Consider the following 18,138-nt stretch of genomic DNA (forward strand, 5'->3'; position numbering starts at 1 on the left):
TAAATAAGACATAATAAATAAAGCAAACTGTTCACAGATGTGTTCCAGGGCTGGGTCTGAGCAGGGCACTGCAGTCTGTCTGTCTGACAGGACAAAATAAACCACGTCTCAGAGCTTGGACTGCTCTGGAGAACACAGCTCGTGAAGCTGCAGTAACTCGGGAGATCTTTAAGCTGCCCTTGTACAGCAGAGACGCTGTTTCTCCAGCAGGGTGAGGAGCTGCGTCAAAGCAGTGAGAGATGCCGAGTGCCCCCAGGCGCGTTATGAAGACTTGACAGGTAGCAGGAGGTAATCCCAGCCCAGGAACTCACCTGCCTGCCCGGCCAATGAGCCCAGGGTGGTCAGCCCGGCTCAGCTTCGGGCCGCACTGGCCGAGCCTCCGTGTGCGATGGCCCCGGGCTGCAGCGCCGAGCCGGGCTGCGAGGCGGAGCCAGCGCGGGAGCGCTCAGGAGCGCGGGCTGCTCTCGGCGCCGGGTCACGCCGCCGCTGCCGCTGGTTTGCGGTGTGACGGGTTCCAGTGGCAGCGCGCTGCGAAATGCCGCTGCAGACAGAACGGCCCCGAGCGCTGCCGCCCCGGGGGACAGCGGATTGCGCGGCCCGCGGGGGCTCCGGCACCACGCGCAGGCAGGGAGCCAAGGCGCTGCCCACGTGGGGCTTTGTTAGCACGAGGGGATCCCCTTCTCCTGAGCTCACCGTGGAAAGCAGCATTAGCCCTGTGCTGGAGCTGTTGCTCACTGACGCCCTACATGGGACAGCGAGCTCAAACCGAACAGGCTGCTGGGCTCCGGCCACCCCACGCTGGCCCCGTCCAGACGTCCTTGGGGCCAAACTGAACTATGCCTCAAGCTCAAGTGAGATGACTGAAATCACGAGCAGAGAACTTCTGGCTCAAACTCTGAGCTGGTGAGAAGAGGCACGTGCCTGACTATCAGAGGCAGAGTGGTTGCAACTAGAGCCTGTTCTCATCCCAGCACTGGTGCCAAAGCCCTGAACACATTCACCCACTCTCTGTGGTCCCTCCCCAGAGGCAAGAAAAGGGATGCTCCAGTCCCTCGCTGGCAGGAGCAGAGTCAGGGCCGTGCTCACAGCCTCCATCCACAGCCCAGCTCCCTGGGGCAGGAGGTGCCTCAGAGCAACTCTGGCAGTCCTGTTCCTAGTTTTAATAACTCTCCTTTTCCACATGCTGCTGACTTGGTACATTTCACTTCACACTAGTATTTTTGAACGTGGTGGGTATTAACAAGTGATCTGTTGGAGTGGAGGAGATGAAGTTTGATCATAAACTCTTCAGAGGCTTGGAGCTAGGGAAAAAGTGGGAGAGAATGGAGAGGCTGCAGCTGTCTGCTGCAGTAATGTGACCAACTCAAATCTGGAGCATGGCAGTGGCTGGGCTTTGCTTGATTTTCAGCAGAGAACAAAATAGAACATAATTCTGAATAATCCTCCACCTCCAGGGAATGTGCCCAGGCCGAGCTGCCCTTCAAGCCCCAGCTCGTGGTGCTGCTGTAACAGCACTTACTGCCAGGGTACATCAAGCCCCTGCAGTGAACCAGCCAGCAGGAAGGTCACAGCCCACACTGGATTGCGAAATAATTCAAAACTTCCATTTTGGTGACTGATATCTCAAAGGAAAAAAAGCCCCAAAGAAACCTCAGCCCATAAATTGCACAGGCCCAGCAGGATGCTGCCCAAATGAGGAAGCTTTGTGTCCGTGTCTGTAGGGCAAGGGGCACTTTTCCTTTCCACAATGACATGATAAAAACCAGCTACAGTGGAACTGGAGTTGTCAGTGCAGTAAGGTGGGAGGGTTGAGGAACTTTGCCAGGGTTGGTACTGCCTGTTTTTTCCAGCTATGCAGAGATGGGATCCGAGTGCACGTCTGTGATACCTTCTGCAGAGAAAAGCAGAAATCACAAGCCCTTTGGAGAAGCTCCTTTCAGGGAGAAGAAAGGCTGGAGAGTGGGCAGCTGGTTAGGAGGCGGCTTTGGACAGAGAAGGAATGAACAGCCAGGAGAACTGGGCAGCCCTGCCAAAGGCAGGACGGAGCTGTGCCAAGGGGCTGCTGGAGCAGCCAGGAGGCCACAGGAAGGTGCTGAAGCAGCTTGGGGAGCAGCACTGTGGGGGGATGCAGCCAGTGGCACAGGCCGAGGGTTTGGGGATCTCTGGCATGTTCTAGGCCTTGGGTTTTGTTTATTAAAAAGTAGCTCTGAGGAGGGAAGACAAGAAGCACAAACCTTTCAGGTGCTGAAGGGGCACGGGTGCAGGTTTTACAGATCAGACCCAAGACTGGATAAAAGCCAGTAAAAGACAAAGAGCAGCGTGGAGCACCAGTACCAGCAGCTGCAAATCCCCAACCTGGAACCTGTTACCAGGAAGGGATGGCTGGGCAGGTTTGGTCCTACAGGATACTGTTCTTCAAGTGGCAGGATGTGCATTTTACTCTGAGTAAGAAAAAGAAGAGGATTGGGAGTGGGAAGCAAAGGATTCTGTACAAAACCACCACTTCTCAGTGTCTGGGGAAGGTTAAAAACACCCCTAAGAAAAAGCTGCTGAAGTGGCTGCAGAACGGGCTTGGAAATGCCAGGATTTTCCTGTCCTGAGGAACAAAGCAGGTGTGTTAACGCCAGCTGTGAGGGTGGGGAAGAGGAATAACCCCCTGCCAGGGCAGGGCTGATGTTCACTGAAGCACCAGGACAGCAGGAAGAAACACTGTCATTCATGGAGGTTTGCAAACTTTATTTCCAATGCCCCCCGGTTTCCTTCCGTGTTACCCCCGCGCTACAAGCCCACGCTACCGGCAGAATACAGGCAACTCAGAATGGAGTGTACAACATTCAGACACATCTATATGTAACAGAAGTTGTGGAATGTAGTTACAGACACACAGCACGGGATGAAGCCTTAAAATCTTTTACTCTATTAATTACACGTGTACAGTTTTGAGCAGTAACAAAATTAGATGGCTTTGTAAAACAGCACGATCTCTATACAAAAGGACCTTTCAGACGCCCAGATTCACCTCAGAAGTCCTGTTTCTAAACCATTTTTTTTCAAAGAACCATTTATAGTCATCAAAGGATAAAAAATACCATTTGCCATTGTGTTGCTACTGAAAACAACCGAGGTGTAAAAAGTTGCCTGTGGTTTATTTTAAGCAGAGGCCGAGGCCCTGAGGCCTGGGGAGCCCTGAGGCCATGGGGAGGCCTCTCCCTTCACAAGGGAAAGGGGCGGCTTTGCCCCATGGCAGGCCGGTGCCTCCATGGGGGCTGTGTACAAACACCAGCAAGCACAGAACGCTCGGGTGGACTCTTCCCCCATGCTCCAGCACACAGGCCCAGGGAGGCCAGACAACGGCCTCTCTGCTTGAACACACAAAATAGAATTTTATACATGTTTTCCTTAGAATACTCTTTTCACGGGACACAACAAAAAGTGCACATAAATAACACCCCAAAGTCCCAACCCCTTTTGCACAAGTTGGGTTTGAGCTAACACATTAAATAAACCGTACGGTGAACCCTCAGGCCTGGGTTTTTTGTCCGACACCGCTGGCCAAGCCGTGATGTTTGCCAGCAGACAGGGTGAGAAACATCCAACTTACCCCAACACTGCGACTGCCCGAGCGAACCGTCCCTCGGAACGAAGCCGGTGGCCCCGGGCCCGCCCAGCTCCCCACCCCAGCCATCCCTGACAACTGCTGCTCATGAAACCACCCAAACTTCCACTGACCTGAACACTGCTGAGGTGACTCTTCCCCCGGTGCCAGGGACGATGTGGCTGCTCCAAACAGCGACTGAAATACTCCACAACGGGTGTGCAAAGCAACGCACCCCTGTAACAGTACAAGTGACCTGACACTGAAGACTAAGATGAAGGCAGTGTCCCCACACTTTCTAAGTATGTGCAGAGACACAGAAGCAGCACTTGGGGTCAGCGCTGCTGCCTGCGACTGGCAGAACCTCCTACCCAGCACTTCAATGTAGTCCTTTAACAACTGCCACTGCGCCTTGCAAGCAGAACTATGTGAAACACAAGACCTACCGAAGGAGGAAAGTCTGTCTGGAGGGAACTGCTCTCTTCCTATGTGTACTGCAGCCTCCTGGCATTCTCATTTCTTGCAGGGCTGAGGCCGATGCTCTTACCCAGAACAAAAGGCTTTCTCTTTTCAGCTGTGCAGTTTTAAATACCTTTCAGGTGTTCTCCACAAGCAACCTGATAAGCCATTGCCAGTAAGAAGCAGCTGGAATATGTATGTGAAATAAGGGATTCAACAGTTACCACAATGGACCTTGAAAGAAACACGTGAAGCAAAATGGAGGAGAGACAAAACTGCAAATCAAAAGGGAAAGAAATCCAGCCAAGGCCAGTCCTTGCTCACAACAGGTTTACTTCAGAAAAAAAGAGACTTTTAGCTAGCCTGCTCCTTTTCTTCTCCTTTTATCCCATGAAATCCTCTTGGTGTATTGTGCTTCAAATATATGCCCAGATCCAACACCTCTGATGTCTGCAGTTGGTCCTGGTGCATCAGGTAGGAGTAGCAGAATGTCCTGGGATGCTTTGAACTGGCCAAACCTAACAAAGGCCCAGCAGGGGAGGAGAAGTGCATTTTGTAAGGGCTTTATTTTAAAAGATAAAAGATTCTGGTTAAGAAACGTGGCAGCTTGGCCTCAGGACCAGGCCCAGGGCACACAGAGCTCTGCGATTCACAGGGCACTTTTGCAGCAAAATGCAAAACTTGTCAGCTGCCTCTCCCATTCCTGCATCCTGAACTTCCACTTTTATGTTAAGAGGAAGGAAGTGGGGATAGTTCTGTGAAACCAGTGCATCTCTCAAATTCCTATGACAAAAGACTTGGTTTTTTAAGGCCTTGTTAAACCCAGAAAGAGAAGCTATCTCTGTGACAGATTGCTGCCCTGCCAAAATTCAGCCCACCTGTGGAAATTCAGTGATTCTGTTCTTAAAATGACCAATGTCCCTGTGTCTGGGCCATTCCCCAGTGCTGGCATGTCTGTGTGGGACACCTCAGCCACCAATCACTTGATAATGGGTTTCCAATGATTAGCAGATCAGGCTGCAATCCTGCACGCAACACGTTAAAATCCAAGCAGAAAGTGAACCCAGGGAGAATATGAACGTGGGTCATACAATTCGCACAGGTTTGGTTTAGTATCTGTTACTAAGATGTTTCTTGTGCAGCAAACTGTCAGTCTTGTTTCCCTTGGGAAAAGAAATCATCTCTTTCCTTTTTTCCCTTCGAATTTTAAGCAGTGAGGACGTGCCAACACAAGTTACAGCCAAGCGAGAGTCCACCCTGTTATCAAACACTGCAGGTTAAGATTGTGTGGTGCAATTTCTTTAACGTGTAATAGAAAGAGCTGTTGTTCTCTGGAGGCAAAGAAATCCCCTTTCTTTGAGCCCCGTGGGGAAGGACAGAAGTTTCCTTCCCCGTGTGCCCGCTGCAGCAACATCCTTTTCTTACAAACCAATTCCCCGAGGAATCGCTTCCCAAACTCTACGCCCATGTCTTCAACCTACAAGGTCAGTTTGTGCAGCTGGCTCCAGCAGCCAGCCACTCAATCCCCTGCACCCCTCCCAATCAGCTCTTGGGGATTTTTGCTTTCGTTTAAAATAAGGGGCAAAAATATCGGTAATAAAAATGTTATTGGAAACTGTTGTGATCTCCAAAAAAATGGAGAAATGAAGTAAAACATTCCTGTCAGGAATCATGGAAACTCATTTCCTTAGAAGAGAGCTCTGTGTGTTTGGATGCACTGCATGGGCAGTAAAGTCTTCATGTCCTTCTGCTTAGCCAAGGTAACCCAAAAGGTCCTGGAGGTCTTTACACAGCAGACAAGTGGTGAAGTTGCTGCTGCTTTGGGGGTGCCAGCTCCAGGAGCGCCTGGACAGTCACAGCTACCTGTGTCAAACCCTTCTCTTCTAAAATATGTAGAGGCAAACATAATTGCTCCTGAATGGGGAACAAAACAAAGACAAAAACAAAATGGATGAAAAACACTCAACTGAAAAGAGAGAGGAAAAAAAATTAAGCAAAAGGTGACTGAAATATGAAATGTTACGGACAGCTCGTACACACACACAGAGGCGGGACAGGGAACTGCTGCTGCCCCAGACTAACAGCCCTGAACCTGCCTACTCAAAGGCAGCGCCCTTGGGGTAATCAGCAGAACACTGTACACGTTTGAGAAAGGACTTGTGGGAGAAGCAGGGAATAGCAAACGATTCTCTCTGCCTACAATGAACCAGCAGCAGTTGATGGAATCAAAAGTAGATGAGCTTAACGAGAGGGAAAGCTTTGCTTCACCACCATGAACCTGCTACTCCACCGGCTGGGAAAGGAACCACGGCTTCCTCTCCAAACACAGCTGCCTTTTGGAGAGAGTCCTCCTGTGTTCCACCATCCCAGGTGAGGAAAGCCCTGCTGTAAAGCAGGGACTGAAATGGTGTGTGCTATGGGAGTGCAGTGCAGCAAGGCTGAGAGGAACCATCACGCTTAAAGCAATTCTCGTCCGAGCGCTGCCCATCCAAAGCCCTTCTGCCTGTATGTGCCACTTATCTGTGCAAAAATTCCTTGGAAGGCACGAAAAAGCAGAAAGAACAAGTTGGTTGATGCGAGAAAAAAAATACTACTAGGAAAAGACTTGCTTCCAGGTCTGACTGAAATAACCTCGGTCATGCATGTGGAAAATGCCATTTCTCCTGCTGGAGGCAATGAGATAGCAACAGCATATTCCTAGGCACAGGTCCCTCCTGTGTTAGGGGCGAGTTGCTGCTGCTTGTCCCCCAGAAGCAGATGCCTAACCTCCTTAGCAGCTTCCCTCCAGCGCCATTCTAAGGAAGAAGAGTAACACGCAAAATGCAAGAAGAGGTTTCAAAGTGTTTATTAATAATGATGCTATTCTCAGTCTAAGATGGATTTAAAGCCTCATCCTACACAAGTCCTTGGCACATCCTGGCCACCCTCGCTCCGCCACAGTAGGGATACGTGTCCAACAGTTCTCTGTGTCAGTAGGGAAGAACCAGCATGTCCTTCCCACAGAGCTGCAGGGACTGTTTCTCACGTGTTATTTCCACAGTGACCTGCATTTCTCCACTTTTTGAATGTTTACCGATTTTTGGTGTTAAAGGAGTCCTCCAGCATCAACAGTGGCAGCCAACACTCCCCCAGCAAAGCTCAGAGCAGAGGGAGAACAAGCGACCCCAGACTGAAATGCTCACGGGAAGCCACGGGAGCAGGCCGAGACACTGGGTTTTTTCTTCCAGCAATTTCATGTTATTTTGCAAAAAGTGTGCTTTTTGAGAAAATACTTGTAAACTTGAGCAAATGTGCCTTCTCTTTTTTCTTATGTATGCAAACAGACAAGGGGAAGAGCTTTGGAAAGACTCCATACCACAGACAGCCGTGACAAACAGCATATAAAAACTGGAAGGCACTGTTAGTGTCAAACCCCTTGCAGCTTTCATCACAGTGTTCATTAGAAGAAGTTAAGAAACACAGGAACCGAGTTCATTTTAGTTCATACCACGGAGCAGTGCAAAAAATAGCTTACTTAAAAGTAAAACAATCTCCCCTCTGTCAAAGGTCCCCTCTTTGCTCAAAAATGCGTTGATGCATCATCACTCTGTGTGATTTGGAAAGAGGGCACCGAGTCCTCTGCTCGCTCCTTTGATCAACACTCGCTTTATGTGACGAGAGCTTGTGAGATCCACGTACACACAACACAGTTTTACTGGTGGTGACCACACCTGCAACGCAACTCTGGTTTGTCTTAAACTGCGCTTCAGAGTTGTTGCCAGGTTAAGGTGGGAATGCTGACACCACTTTGACTGGGCTTACAAGCCACTGCTGGTACTTTCAGCTGTAACAGCAATTCACTGACAACACGTTTGGAATGGTGGCTTTGCTTCACACTTACCTGAGCAGAGCTCCTGAATTGATCTGCACTCTGAGGAGACATGGTCATTTGCACATCACATGGGGAGTGCCCTGAAGTTCTGAGGTGTCCCTGAGACATTAAAGCACCAGGATGCTTTTCCTGGGCAGGGAAAAGCTTTGATGCTTTATGGAAGACTACCTGAGTTCTGTAAAACAGGGAGGAGGGGTCGTGCAGCCAGGACTTGTATTTCTGCACTTGTATGTGGCAAAGGTTTTTGGAAATGATGGGGTGAGAGGAAGGGAATAAGCATGGAACAACCATGTGCTGGGGTGCCCATGGTCCAGTAGCACCTCAAGAAGTTTTTGTTAAGTTTCCTATAGAGCACAATAAAATGCTATGAAATCTGTGGCATGTGACAGAATCTTAAAGACTTTTCCTTCTGTGACAGAAAACTTCTCTCTCAAAGCTGTTGGAGAGCTTAATTTGTCTGAAAATTTCCTGCTTCATCTGTCATGAAGCTCAGGCAGCTCAGGATTCACTGACAGGTTATTTTAAAAATCCTGCCTCAAAGCAATCCATCAGAGCCTGCAAATACGAGAAATCAAACGCTCTCAGGAGTAGGATAAAGGACTGGGGGTTAGAAAACACACCCTATTGACAAAACCTACCAAACCATGTCTCCTAAGACTGAGACCTCCTCAAGAACACTGACGTTGAAAGACATTCTTTAACATTTTTCATCAGATAATCCCCAAGCAATTTACCAAAGTGGGTGCAATTCCCATTACACAGATGGGGAAACCGAGGCACAAACTGACCACGCAGTTTTCCCAGCACTATGTCACTTGTCAGCAGACTAAGCATCCCTCAGTCCCTCGCTCTAGCCCTCAGACAGCACTTCCTCCCTTGTAAAAGCTTCGCTGCTGCTAAAGATGACACAGCAAATACAAATGTGAATGATGTTACAGCTGGTCCTGTGGGTGCACCACTGTGTTTACATATTGTGTACTTGTCACCTCTGTCCCGTCAGTGTGCAAGAAAGCACTTCATACACGCAGTCTTGATAAAAGCCAAAATCCTTTCCCAAGCACTGGAGCGACGGAGGGAGGAAGCGGCACCACTACCCTTCAGCTACAGAAAAAAGACCCAGCGATAGAACATACAGAGTGTTAGCATTAGAGTACAGTAAAACACCACAAAGCCCCAGAGCTGAATGGAAAGGGAGACAAGACTGGATTCTTCTGAATCTGTCCCCAGGGAAAGAAGAGTCTCAACTGTTCTTTTAACGCTGAGGTTTAGCTGAAGAATGTCAGAAGGGGAACAAAGATTGTCCTGTCCAGAGTGTGTGAGCAGGAAGGGAAAACAGACAGAAAAAAAAGGTCAGTCAGTTAGCCATAGCAACATCCACGAAGCAGTCAGTCATCAGACATCTCACATACAACCTACACGTTCGAGAAGCATATCACAGCTGGTTAATTCTCACGAAGGAATCTGCAAGACTCCCACTGCAAAGAAATCCCTTAATGCAAATACGTAGTGTTCAGTGAGGTGTCTGTCACCTGTACAGCTTAAACACCTAACAACCTTTGTTGTTAAAAACAGAGCACTTGACACATGCCTTAGTGAAAACCATTTTTCTCTGGGGAAAATGAGGAGGCTGTAGGCTTCTGAGAAGCTGTTGGCACTGAGCACTCACCAAAGCTGAGTCTCCACATGTATCTTAGTTAATGGAAACAGCAGGACAAGGAATTACTTACGTGTAACTGATGGTTGAACGCAGCACCCTGCAGGAATATCTGTTACTAATTAGAGCTTAATGATTCAGTAGCTATTCCCACTGTGTATCTTTTCCCTCTCTTTCACACAGGTAACTGCTGTAAATCAGTGAAATCTAGATGCACAGATCACTCTGTTCAACTGTTGGGTTCTTTTGATGCAACAGCTTTAACTAGCAAGGTCCTGCAGAAACAGCTGCCCCACAGTGGTGCCTGTAATTAGCATGTTCTAAAAGCAGCCTTCCTCTTAGAAGATAAGTATTTCTACATAGATCCATACTTTCAGAAAGCCTTTTATTCTTGTAATTATAACATAAACAAAAAGAAATACCAGCAGGCATCTTTGCAACAAAAACATGCTGGGCTGCCACATTACTCTTGCACAGAGATCTCTTACCTTCACATCTCAGCAGAGATGTAATGCAGACATGTGAGAGCAACTTGAGAGTTCAGGTGGAGGTAAGTTCCCCCAGAGACACTCTCCTTGAACTCTTTCATAATAAAGCAAGAAATACATGAAAAACCCCAGAGAGCAGGCAGAGCAGGTGTAGCAGATGTAGCAGACTGGGTCTATGGGGTACTCTGCTTGAGCAGCTTTTTTGTTTGTTTGTTTTTATGTGTGGGCCATTTCAGTGATCTGCTCTGTACTGCAGTCCCATAGAAATGACCTCTGTGTATCTGAGGGAGCCATACCTATGGAAGTTGGAATGGAATTAAACAATTCTGCCCCAGACTAAGTTACATTGTGTGTCTGTAGTGTCTTAGGGGACTAAAATTGTGCAGGATCCCAAAGCAGTAATGATCACTTACAACTCTGTAACACATTCCAACACAATTCACCACTGAGCCACACGAAATTGCCAGGCGGCTCAATAAATATGCTAAAATCCCAAAGGCTCAAATTCCTGCAAGTGAAGCTATCTGAAAACACTGCATGACTGACTCCAGAGCACTGGTTTTAGAAATAGCTTGGAAAGGAGTCAGTGGGTCTAGTTTTCGCTTTCATAATACACAAGGAAAGACAACAGCACCTACAACAGAGAGACTAATACTTAGCAGGCTAAGAAACCAAATCTATTAATGCACTACAGGAAACAAAAACCATCATGTATCAAAAACTATTTGTACTGAGACAGTTGCCAAATAAGATAAAGTGGAAAGGACAGGATGGCATCAGACAGGATAACTGGCCTCAGATGGACTACTTTACATGTTCCCACCTCCTAGCTGTTTCAGGTTTCAGAAAAGGACAAGGAATACCAGAAGAGAGACTTCTATCACTGGTATATAACAAAAAGAACTAGGATCTATGCAAAGATAGCTACCATCAGAGAAAGGTCAATAACACTGTGACTTGTTGCTAAGACAGTAAAGATATGTAAGAGAATTATTCTGAAGGAACATGAAAAGCTTTGGGATAAAAAGCACACATTCAAAACACCATCCACATTTTATCCCCTTTTTAGGGTGCAAATTATCTAATCTTGAGAAAATGTCATTGTTTTTATAGAAATACCTTGCAGTTCTAAAGGCAGATTCAAACTGTATCAGCTATTACGATTTTGAGGCAGAGCAGTAAGTGAATCAGATCTCTGGAAAACTCCATGTGACTTAATTTTGCTCTAGAACACAACCCAATTTAAATGTGATCTGTCCTGCAAGACAAGGCTTACACTTGAACTTCTCAAACTTTTCACCATTTTGTTCTTATCCCATCTTTCAAAGAAGGCTTCATTTTCTAAAGCATCAACATTACACCTGAAACATGATGTCAGGATCACAGAGATACGTACCTGAGGCACTCCAATCCTTCTGCAAGCTTCCAAGAAATTCTCCACGTTCCGCCTGCACTTTGCCATCGTAAGTTTAGGCTGCAGAAAAGTAAAGGAGACAAGCACACAGCACTCAATTGGCAGCATTTTAAAAGACATCTATTTTTTTAGTCAAATAAAACTCTTCTGAAATCTCTTCACCAAAAACCGACCACACTGACATTAGCTTGTGTAATTCAAAGCAGCCTCCGTTGTATTTGCTTTTCTCTAGAGAAATCAAGCCCAAATTTCACAGCTATTTCATGAAAAATGTATGAATGGTGAATGTTTAAACAAAGTCAGTTTTAAGCTGTGCAGTACCTACATACAAGGTGTTGTATAAAACTGTCCAACATGTTCAATGACTAAGTATGGAAACTTAAAAAACTGTATGTTGAATGACACACACATGCATCACTTCCATGGTGTGACTTCAGAGTAACTTCATGACATGAAGCAATCTGGAGTCTGTTCTGGATTACTACAAACACAAAAACATAGAAATACCAAACCACATTTCAATTAACAATGAGCTTAAAAAAATGAAGGCTGGATGAAACCAGAAAATAACAGAAGAAAAGTGGAATAGAAGTTTGCAGCTTGTAAGGCTCTTGTAGATGTGTTTGATGTAGCTGTTGGAACTGCACCCACTGGCATTTTTTCAAGCAAGCCTTTTTCTGTTAGCTTTCACACCTCTACGTAGACATACCACAGCACAGGCTCTGTCTTGTTTCTGTTCTTGAAGCTTATCCTTTTCTGATTAAAGAGACAAAAGCTTCCTCATCCTTTCAACAAGCTATCCACAGCCTACATAGCAGCACACAGCTGTCTCTGAGGGGTCAATACTTTAAGTGTTGGGGTTTCTGTTCTGTACCCTCAATGTGTGATGTGCTTCCTCATAAAGAAAGCAGGTTAGAGGTTAGTGCTGACTTCTTTCTCCCCAAAGACGAAGGGAATACAAAGGTCACATTGTGACTGAGGAATGACACGATGCCTCTTCTGCTCCTGGAGCCATGCAGCTACAGGCTGCCTCTTCCTTGGGATTTATATGACAAAGCCATGATTTAATTGCCAACCCAGAATATTCTGCAGCACATAAGGCCAGGCCATTGAGAAGATATTCTCAGTGACGCACGTCTCCTGACTGGGGCCTGCGTGCCCTTTCAATCACTGATTCCACAACCTGCTTAAAAAGTTGGAGTGTCCAGTTCAATCACTCTATAAACAACGAGGACATTGGCTTGTTCAGATAAGTCCAAGTGAGAGGAACCACAGTGATATAAGCAGGCAGTCCTGTAAGTGCCAGTTTAAATTCCAAGCAACACAAAGGCTGACTCATAGAACCACAGAATGGTGGGGGTTGGAAGAGACACCCCTAAAGATCATCCAGTCCAACTCCCTGCTAAAGCAGGTTCCCTCAATCAGGAACCTGGAACGTGTTCAGTGGATTTGGAAACCTCCAGAGAAGGAGGCTCCACACCCTCCCTGGGCAGCCTGTGCCAGGGCTCCCTCATCAACACAAAATGAGTTTTTCCTTAAGTGAAACTTTTTGTGTTCCAGCTTATGTCCATTACCCCTCATCCTGACACTGGGCACTACAGAAAAAAGTGTTGTCCCATCCTCCTGACACCCACCTTTCAAATACTTGTAAGTATTGATGAGATCCCCACCCCAGTCTCCTCCAAGTTGAACAGCTCCAGTTCCTGCAGCCTTTCCTCATAAGGAAGATGTTCCAGTCCCCTGATCATCTTAGTAGCCCTGCACTGGCCTCTCTCCAGCAGTTCCCTGTCCCTCTTGAGCTGAGGAGCCCAGAACTGGTCACAGGACTCCAGATGAGGCCTCACCAGGGCAGAGTAGAGGGGGAGCAGAACCTCCCTCGACCTGCTGCCCACACTTTTCCTTGATGCATCCCAGGATGCCATTGGCCTTCTTGGCCACGAGGGCACATTGGTGGCTCATGGTTAGTTTATTATTAACCAGCACTCCCAGGTCTCTCTGCAGAGCTGCTCTAAAGCAGGTCACCCTCAGTCTGTCCTGGTGCACAGGGTTGTTCCTCCCCAGACGCATATTTTACTAGTCTTCAAGTTAACATAGGGAGCACTTAAAAATGTCAATGTTTTCTTACAGAGTGTTAGAAGTAGCTTCATTTAAATGAGCCAAACCCAAATATCACTTCTTTTAATGATGCTACAGAGCCTTGTTAGACAGAACAGATGGCTTATGTTTTTATCACAGATATTCAGAGAAGAATGCCGAGTTTAGCATTTGTCTGGACTGCAGGACTGTGTTGGATGTTATTTTGGACATCTATAGAATATTATCATTATTACATACTTACAACAGCAGGTGAGGGGACATGAATGCTGGGAACAGATCGGGGACGCACGTGATTAGCCAAATGGCAAAGCACAACACCATCAGTGAGAGCTGCTCCCAGGTCACTGGGCAACGACACCTTCAACCGCGACTCTATGTTCTGTGGCAAAATCAAGGTGGACACACAAAAAGTAAGAGCCTGTTTCCTCCAACTGTTCCATTCTGCAGAACATTTTATAAGAGGCAGAGTGCTTGCATTACAACTCCCTATCTATCCTCATAGCATTTCCAAACAGCTTTTTGAATAACATCCAGGAAAGCTCTGCACATTATTGTGGCCCCAAGCTGACCACAATCTGGGAGCAACTGAGTTCAGTGATGAACAGTTTTCATTGTACAGCACAGGGGACTGACACAACCATTATTCAGAACTAATGGAAATCAGGATCTAGGAACAGCACTTCTAATCCTATGTAGAACAGTTCTGCCAAGGGAAGTGAAAATAATTGTCTTTGTGGGTTGGAGGACAACACAGTTAACAAAAGCCAAGACAACATTTTTGCCTGTAAAGAAAAACCTGAACTACTTGGCATAAATAGTTTTAAAAAATAAACTAAGTAGCATTTGTGTAAGGGCAAGAATAAAAACTCAATTCAGGCTTTTCATCTTATTTCAAATCTGTATGAATTTCACTGAAATGTTATGCTGTATTAAGCTTACATGGGAAAGAAACATTCTGAGATAACAGAACAGAGGCCCTGCAATCAGCAACAAGTTTTGTTTTGTTCTATTCAAGATAACTTTCTCCTTTTAGAGACAGGAGATTATCCTTACTTTCAAATTCACAAGCAGAAGGCATTCTCTCTGTCCATCTGGGATGCTGATGGCTTTTAAAATCAGCTTTAACAAGTACGAACTCTAATTTCATGGGAAAGTTCAAACAACTACTCAGAGCACCTCAAGATATCCCTTCACGCTCTCCAGAAGTTTGGGGCAAAGCAGAACAGTACCTTAATGTTATATGGCATTTTCAATATTTATGTGTATTGTCATTGCCCCTTGGCACAAGCCAGAGTGCAGAGGCCCTGACAGACAGAAAACACAACTGTATGGGAATATATGTGCCTCAGATGTTCTGCACCTAACTAAGGACATGGCAAGAATCTACAAATGGATCCAGAGCATTCAAGAAAACCATGCTGTCAGCATGTCTCTGCACTCCATCTGCTTTTTTGTGGGCTTCACAGCAAAGAGGAGTTTAAAAAATAAAGATTACAAGGAAGGCAGTGAGGCAGGTTTCCAGGGAGAGCCTCACAAGTGTGAAGGCTGATAAGGAAGAAAGCAAACATTCCTTTTAAAAGCAGAGATCAGTGGTTACTCAGAAGCAGGAGTCAGCACAATTGATTTTACAGACTTTGAAGTTGACTTCATCCACCACTGGGAACATCACTGCACCCATCTGAAGGAACCACTTACACTGTACAATGCCATCTAACTTCTTTGGACAACTGTGTATCATGTTGATTCAGTGAAATGGGACTAAACCAGAAGGGCAGACTTAGCAGAGCGCACCTTTACTGAGACATCCAGGCAGCAGCTCCCGGCAGCACTTACCTTACGCAGCTGCTCTATCAGCTCCAGCTCCTCCTCTCGCTGCTTGGAGTTTTGTCTTGCTCTAGGGTCTGTGGAATCATTAGCAGGAGACAAGGCACGGGTAGAAGATGAAGTAACAGCTAAAAAAAGTGTCACGAAGGAAAGAAAAATCACTAAGCACGTTTGTGCTGATTGTCCTTCGCTGCTGTGCTACACGTGCACCCACAAGGGTCCAGACAGGCACAGTGCCTTCCTGTTCACAAACATGCTGCTTTCATTTGGTTATTAATCAAACTAATGAGCTACTAAGCTAAACGAGGTGTTCTTTAAAACATTCCCCTCTCTGTTTAGATTTTGTTCTTTCTGATGGATAATAATCATTCACAAATGAGGACAAAGTGCAGCCAGATGGAGCAGGTTACACAGTTTAGTCTTCCCACAGAAATTCTGCTTTATTATGTGCTACTATGCAGTGCAAAATGTGTCAAGATGCCTTCATGGAGTTGTTGAAGGGTTTCATGGCATTTCCTTGGTAACTCTTTAGGTGTAAGCACAGGCCAGGAAGAATAAATCCCCACATTTCCACCAATATGACAAAAAAAGAGTATTTGATAGCTCTAAATAAAAAATTGCTTAGCCACAAAATATTTAATGCCATCTGTCTACAAATGGGACTCTCAAAGTAGTTTGATGATAGTGACTTGAAGTAACAGTGCAAAACCCAGGTACTGTAGATGTTAATAGAACGTTGCAAAACTCGCTGATCTCTGAGCTATATAACCTACCTTTGTTTGCTTCATCCCTGACAGCTGCTCGGAAAAGGAAACTCTCAGGTCGCTGGGAAGGGATTCTATAGGAAGGTGGGGCTGCATGGCCAGGATATGGAGGGGAAAGGTGGACTAAACAAATGGAGAAAGGCACAGGAAGGGAAAGGAGGAAGAAGGAAATGGTTAGAGTTTAAATAGGAAATGGGTTCAGCAATGTGGTCATTAAAAAGAACAAACCAAAAATTTTAATATAATAATGACAAAATAAGTTATAGCCATGCATGATACAAGCACAGAGCAGGAAAAGGCACTTCCAAGGACACTGGCATGCAAAGCACATTCCACATACCAATTCCAGCAACTGTTCTGACTGCTGCTGAATGCATCTGTGTGCCAAAGCCTGTATGAAGGCCTAAAACAGGCAAACCCTAGGCTCTGCCTGAGGACATGCTTCAACCCTGTTTATCTCTTCCCTCATATGTTTCCAAGGAGACTCAAATAACTGGATAAATTCTCAAACACAGCAGTGCCATAGGGAGTGATGGGAACATATGCTCCCTTCTCTTCAAAGTAAAGATAAGCAAGCAGGCATTTTGATCTTATTTTCACCAATTTCTCTTCCTTTCCCTGTTACCTGTCTGAGTGGTGGGTGAGCCAGGGGAGATGGTAGATCTGTCATCACTCTGTGGACAAAAAGCAGAAGAGTATAAATGGTTCTAATCTGGAAAAGCTGTGACTACAGTTTAAGTTGCTACATCTTAAAAAAGGTTCCATCCATCTAAATGTGTTTCAGAAAAGAAACAAATGTGAAAAAACACAGAAACCCAAGTCTCATCTCTGCAGAAAGTGACAAAGTTTTTTCTCTTGCAGAAATGACACAATCACTTTTTCTTTCCTGAGGAAAAAGAATTACGAAACAGCACTGACTGTGCAATGACAGATCTTTGTTTACTCTTCCTTCTGATCAAAACTTTCAAAGTATTCTTTGCCAAAGGAATACAGAATAATAGATGATTAAACAACATGCAGAGCTTGAATTACAGCAGCACTGACAAGGATACACCTCTTTGCTACCTTTGCTAATGCAAAGCTGCTATTTACTGAACATCATCTCTTCCCAGTGGAACACATTGTGCTTTTATTACCATCCTTACACAGACTAATGATTCCTTCTGATGAATGCATTCAGTATAGCAGTTTCCCCAAAAGAGAAAGAAATAAAGGGTTATCTGTATTCAGAAGTAAGTCAATAAAGAATACAAGAGTACTTTCGATGAGCTCAACTTGGTCAAAAGTAAATGATCTCGTACAGAAATAGAAACATCAAAAAACAACCAAGAATGCCTCAGAGCAGAGACTGGCTACCATGTTTTCATAGCTTAGGCCTTCTATAGAGACAGCCTAAAGCTAAGATGAGGTAATATCTACTACAGTTTAATCAGGTAAATTGGATTCATACCCTACCTGAACTTTTGATTAGAAGCTGACAGACTAACACCTGTTAAAACAGATGTGTGGATCCAAGAGATTTTTTTGTTGGCTTTACTGGTGAATGATAATAGCAAGAGATACCTTGACAGGACTGAAGGTAGAGCCATTAGGCTGGGTAGTAGCACAGCTTTCTTGATTCAACCCTGAGAGTGACTGAATGCAGAAGGAGAGAGAAGGCAGTAGCAGTGTTAGCAAACAACTGACAGGTCACACACAGAGGTGGAATGCAGGAGATACGTTAAAAAGGAAGAGGTGGTCACAATCACATTCTCAGAGACACTCAATAGGCAACACATACATTCTTGCTGAACTGTAATTAAGGCCTTCCTACCCTCCTGAACTTTCTGGCTAATAAGCTCAGGAGGCAAGATGTTTCTTTTATACACAACACAATGACATCAAAAGCAGAACTAAAACCAAAAAGTGAAGCAAAAGCTTCTTTAGTAACACCTGATGTAATACCTACACCATCAGCCCAAAGGAAATGTCA

At 45.7% G+C, this 18,138-nt stretch overlaps 1 protein-coding gene across 16 annotated transcripts in view; it reads right to left on the minus strand.

Annotated features, from left to right (window-relative positions):
* Window positions 1–2,894: 2,894 nt before the first annotated feature.
* Window positions 2,895–18,138, minus strand: part of LRCH3 (leucine rich repeats and calponin homology domain containing 3) — a 67,388-nt gene continuing 52,144 nt past the window's right edge. For 5 of the 16 annotated variants that reach the window (XM_062006122.1, XM_062006115.1, XM_062006116.1 and 2 more), the window contains 6 exons: window positions 16,792–16,840; window positions 16,176–16,289; window positions 15,412–15,530; window positions 13,820–13,957; window positions 11,464–11,541; window positions 6,884–9,227 (listed from right to left, as the gene is read on the minus strand). In XM_062006122.1, coding sequence (XP_061862106.1) covers window positions 9,027–9,227; window positions 11,464–11,541; window positions 13,820–13,957; window positions 15,412–15,530; window positions 16,176–16,289; window positions 16,792–16,840 — 699 coding nt within the window. In that variant the 3' untranslated portion in view covers window positions 6,884–9,026. Of the gene's footprint in view, window positions 5,969–6,883; window positions 9,228–11,463; window positions 11,542–13,819; window positions 13,958–15,411; window positions 15,531–16,175; window positions 16,290–16,791; window positions 16,841–17,729; window positions 17,802–18,138 lie in introns of those variants that run through there. The other 11 variants (XM_062006119.1, XM_062006114.1, XM_062006121.1 and 8 more) reach the window with 9 other exon arrangements.

This window comes from Colius striatus, chromosome 12 (assembly GCF_028858725.1).
Source record: "Colius striatus isolate bColStr4 chromosome 12, bColStr4.1.hap1, whole genome shotgun sequence".
Taxonomy (NCBI): domain Eukaryota; kingdom Metazoa; phylum Chordata; class Aves; order Coliiformes; family Coliidae; genus Colius; species Colius striatus.